Source organism: Montipora foliosa, chromosome 11 (genome assembly GCF_036669935.1).
Source record: "Montipora foliosa isolate CH-2021 chromosome 11, ASM3666993v2, whole genome shotgun sequence".
In the NCBI taxonomy this organism is placed as follows: domain Eukaryota; kingdom Metazoa; phylum Cnidaria; class Anthozoa; order Scleractinia; family Acroporidae; genus Montipora; species Montipora foliosa.
In genome coordinates, this window is record NC_090879.1 from 38871046 (window position 1) to 38876045 (window position 5000).

The 5000-nt window shown below is 35.2% G+C and overlaps 1 protein-coding gene across 2 annotated transcripts in view; it reads left to right on the forward strand.

Moving 5' to 3' along the window:
- The window catches only part of LOC137974879 (HBS1-like protein), a 53383-nt gene that overhangs the window by 19969 nt on the left and 28414 nt on the right, over nt 1-5000 (forward strand). For both annotated transcript variants that reach the window (XM_068821874.1, XM_068821872.1), the window contains exons 7-10: nt 1627-1714; nt 1808-1880; nt 3620-3701; nt 4296-4379. In XM_068821874.1, the coding sequence (XP_068677975.1) occupies nt 1627-1714; nt 1808-1880; nt 3620-3701; nt 4296-4379 (327 nt within the window). The remainder of the gene's footprint in view (nt 1-1626; nt 1715-1807; nt 1881-3619; nt 3702-4295; nt 4380-5000) is intronic.

A 5000-nucleotide genomic window follows, 5' to 3' on the forward strand; every position in this document is an offset into this window, starting at 1 on the left:
ACGAAAGTAAGACAGAAAACCAGAATTTCCCATTGAAGCATCCTCTAAATTCCTTTGCCACCAAATAAACAGAATGCATTATCAACGACTAGTCTGTGCTGCTGAAACAATTCCCCATTTTGACTTCGTCGACTTCGTTGCATGCCCATACTGACAATAACAGTAGTTCTAAGAACAGCTCAGATTGCTAAAAGTCGGATCAGTTTTTCTCAGGTATTCTCAGTTTCGCTCAAAGCTGCTCTAAGGTTCTCAAAGGTCACTAGGAGATGACCGGCGAGTTGATGGAGATCAGTTTGCCTGACCTCTATGTCGATCCCCGCTCTTGTGCAAAGTGTTTATTTGTAAAAGAAATCAGAAAAAATATATAATTTTGTCTTTAATGTCAACAACTTACCTTTGGCTCCACAATCAAAAAAGATTTTTCTAACAACTCGATCTGTACGACTGCGACTACAATCACAAAGTTTGAATGGATGGACATGTGCAGTCAAGATGCGATGATTCCGGCGTGACCATGCACATCCAAGAGAAAATGACATCTTAAGGGCTAGACTTTCAAAAGTTCTTCGTTTCATGTATATTTGCGTCCGAAAAAATCACACTTCGCTCGCCAAAACATTTTCTCCTGGCATTCTCGTGAGGTGGAATTGTGGCAAGTCTACTTATGAACTTAAAACATGAGAGGGATGGTTGATTTCTTCAAACATATGCACTGTTTATTTTGTCATGCAAAATGGACTGATATTCCAAGCATAAACACATTTTAAGACTCTAATACTTCTTTTCAAGTCTTTCTATTAATTTTTCTTACTCAACAATACATTTTTCAGCAGCTATTAATTTTTTTGAATAATCCCCTACCCCCTGCCCCACGTAAAGTTATAGTCATGTATGTAAATGTATGCAAGCATCAATTTCCATGCACTAATGTGACACGGAAAACAAGAAACTGAGGGCATTTTATACCTCATGCGCTTACTGCGCATGAGTAATTACAAAAAATATTCTACTTAAAGGTTTATTTTTGGGCATTCATTTGGACGAAAAATGTCACAAAAACCTTTTCCAGCGTAACATTTATTGAAACAAACAAAATTTTGCTATTAGCAGCAAAAAACCCTTGCTACAAAGACACTACTTAGTAGGGGAGGGACAGGAGAGACTTTTCATGACATGGAGAAAAATATGACAAAATTAAAAAATGACGAAATGAAACGCAGATACTGACTGGGTTTGGCAACCGAGTAATAATGATAACAGTGTAAACACAACTTACATTATTAAGAGAGTGACAAAGATGGATCATTAAATGATGCAAAGTGACAGATTATATTAAAATTAAATATAAGCTGTCACTTGCATCATTTGAATTGTAAACAAAGTTTGTTTACTTTTCAAAGAAACACAAATTTTTGACAAATGAATACAAGATCTATGCAAAAAGAACTCTTTAAAATTTGTTGTAAATATAACACAGGGAGAGGTAGAAAAATGGCATCAATACCAAAGCCAGTAGGACTAACCAAACCTCTATGCTGGCCCAGATTCAAGCTGCCTGACTCACTTGACACAATATATTATTATTGTCATAATGAATTGTTTCCTGTTTTTTTTTTTTTTTTTCAGTTCTCCTGAAGGACCAATGGAAGTAGAAACAGAAATGAGACCAGCAGATACAGGCAAAGCTAAAGTAGCTGGGAAAAGCAAAGAACAGGTTTACTTAGCCTCATAGCTTTGATTTGCCTTACCCTTCATCAGTTTTTCTGTGGTTTCTTGTATGACTAATTTGTGTTGTATCTGTATTAAGGCACTTGCTGAAGCTCTTGAAAACTATCACAAACTCCGCAAAGGAAAAACGCTTCTGAATTTGGTCGTAATTGGTTAGTTGGCTATTGTCATTCATGTACATTTAGTATTTGGAGTGTTAGCTTTTGGGAAGATTTCTTAAATGCAGATAAAATATATTTTGAGATTTTGGAATCATACACTGTAAAATTATATGTTGTCATTATAGTAAGTGTGATTTAATTCATTTTCTTAATATTTACAATGTAATATTCCAAGCAAAATAATATTGGTGAATTCTTCAATTTCTGCATAAAATTCTTTCAATGTTTAGAACAAAATGTATTGTACATTCAAAGAAAATTAATTTTCACAAATTTACACAGAAAAAAAGAGAAACACTTTTCTCTAATGTTAGTCTAATATTTCTGAAAAGGAATTTCCAGTTTGGTTGGCATGATTTTTGGTCATGCATTCTACTTTTTCTTGTTCATTGTTTCACACAAGCAGCTGAGGTGTGTCGTATGTAGCTGACTCATCAATACATGCCTTTGGGGCCTCACTATAGACTATGAGACACGTTATTTTAGAAAATGAACCAGAGATTAAATCTATGGGTAGGACTCGTCTAGTATTATTACATTGTACAAATTTTGGACTGAGCTTTCAGGCCCTGTTTATATGGTCTCAGGTACCCAAGACAACCGTTTCCCCGAGTTACCCTGGGTGAGATATTTTCCTCTCATTTGTGAAAAAGTTCTATCAACCATTTACATGAGGTGGGCGAGACAACTCGGGAGGCAAGTTGTCTTGCCTCGGCAGGTAGGGTAGGCCTGGCAGAGGAGACAACTTTTTCGCATGTAAACAGTTTGGCTTAACTCCTGAGACAAGACAGCAAAATCATAAATGCGCATGCATGCATAAAATAAAAATCAAAGAAGTAACAATTTGGGGACTTAACATGTTGCTAGCGTTTGCTTTCGAATGAAAAGTTTTCCCCGCTGAAATTCTCACCACAGTTAACAGAAACTCTCAATTGAAAAACAGCCCTTTATTTAAACTACACATTATTGCTTCTTTAAGATTGTCAGCCCATTTTCTAAATGTGAAAATGCAAATATACTAAATAAAATGAACTAGAAAGAAAGAAAGGCAAATGATGATACATATTTTTTTAAGATGCATCTTAAAGTATATGCATAATTAAGTAGGGTCAAACTTGTCTCGGTCACGCAATTCTCATAAAAACGCTCGGTAAAGTTGTCTCAGGAAAGAGGGCTGTCTCGGGCAACCAAAACCATATAAACATGCTGGAAGTGTCCATGACCTTTTTTTTTTTCTTTCATTTGAAATCTACACATGACCCAGACAGCATTTGCAAATTTTTAAAATAGTAATTAATTTTTCTCTAGTAATTTTTTTCTTACATTTTATTAAAATGCCCATGTTTTTGTCACATACTCCTAACACCCCTTTAATGATAAAAAAAATCAGGATCAAATTTGTGCCCTGGATTTAGAACAAAATCATCTATATTATTATTTTCTTCATGTTACAAATGACCTAAATCCATGTCACTATAGTCCAGGCACATACATCGTGAAATGATGCTCGAATTTTCTAGCAAAATTTCGTCGAAAGTTTGCAGGGACAAAGAACGAAATGCGCACATTTCGCTCTCATTACTTTTGCACAATACTGTATAAGAACCAAGTGATGTCTAAGGCAAATACCACCAGTGTACCCACTGGCAGCAAAATGGAAAGTTTGAAACTATCAATCACATTCACTCACACTTATGTTAATTTTCAGAGCTCTGTTGTTCAATTTTCAGGTCATGTTGATGCTGGCAAGAGCACGCTTATGGGCCATCTTCTATACTCTCTTGGTGATATCACCAAAAGATCAATGCATAAATATCCTTTTGAAAAAATAACAAATTTTGGAAAGGCAATAATTTTTGGAATTTGTGATTGGTAGGTTGGTTTATTCAACCCATTGCATATTGATACATGTACATGATTTTATATTGTGCTCCAGGTTTTGAGTAATATGAATCCAGATTGCAGGCTTAAAGTCTGAGGACACAGTTTTCCCATTATGAACTGACCATGCCTTAATTGCAGATGGAGTCAGCACAGCAGCATTCATTGACATGAAAATAATAGTAATAATATTCACTTAGTAAAAAATGACTAGTATTTACAATGCTAAAAGTTCTTTAAAAAGTTAAAAAAATCAAACGTTTTCTACATTAAGCCATCTTCAGGGTAGTTTGACCGTCTGCATGATTGTGTATTTATGTCTATCAGGTAATTCCCGATGGGAAGAGTTTTGCTATGTAGCAATGAATTTGTTTGTTTAGAGCAGGTTTCCATTGTTGAATCATTTTTGAAGTGCTAATTTGGATCTGCACAGAAGTAAAACAGAGACTGAGATTTGCAGACATGTTTATCAACAAGAGTACCAATGTAACTCAATGATAGTGGTGTTTTCCTTGACCAAGCTACGTATGAAATGGAATCTAAAAAAGCTGGTAAAGCGTCCTTTGCTTATGCCTGGGTGCTTGATGAAACGGGAGAAGAAAGAGAGAGGTAGCTCTTCAGTTAACTCTTCAGTTAATCTTCATACACACTGAAGCATCGTTAAGGCTTACATCACTTATCAACATAATCACGCGACATTGTTTGTCCGTTATCGTGAAAGAAGCGCATTTGAAAATTCAAAAATTCAAAAAATACATGCACGCAATTATGATTGGCCGTTCGATTACAATTCAATTGAATGTAATAATGTAATTTCTACGGTGTCTGCAAGTTGAAACCAGTTCGTTGCACTTGTTCAGCGTCGCCATTTGGGGATTCGTTATAATAAAATATTTCTCTTCGATACATAAATTACATCGTTTACTGAGGTTTGAATACGCTCTGGCTTTTGCGAGGATCTTCCAGGACACTGTAAATTCTTCGTTCTTTTTCTTCAGTTCCCACAGGTATTGTATTCTGTGTTGTGAGAGTGCTATGGTACCTTTAAACAATGTTTTTGTCATAATAATATTGTTGTTGCTGTAGTAAAAATTATTAGAATTGTTATTTGAAATTTTACCCCAGAATCTGTGCTGTTTACATTATTTGGTTCTTCGCTACTTACACCTTGTGAAACTTGGGCATATTTCAAAAACAACCTAATAATTCTGTTTTTCATACTTGAAAGTT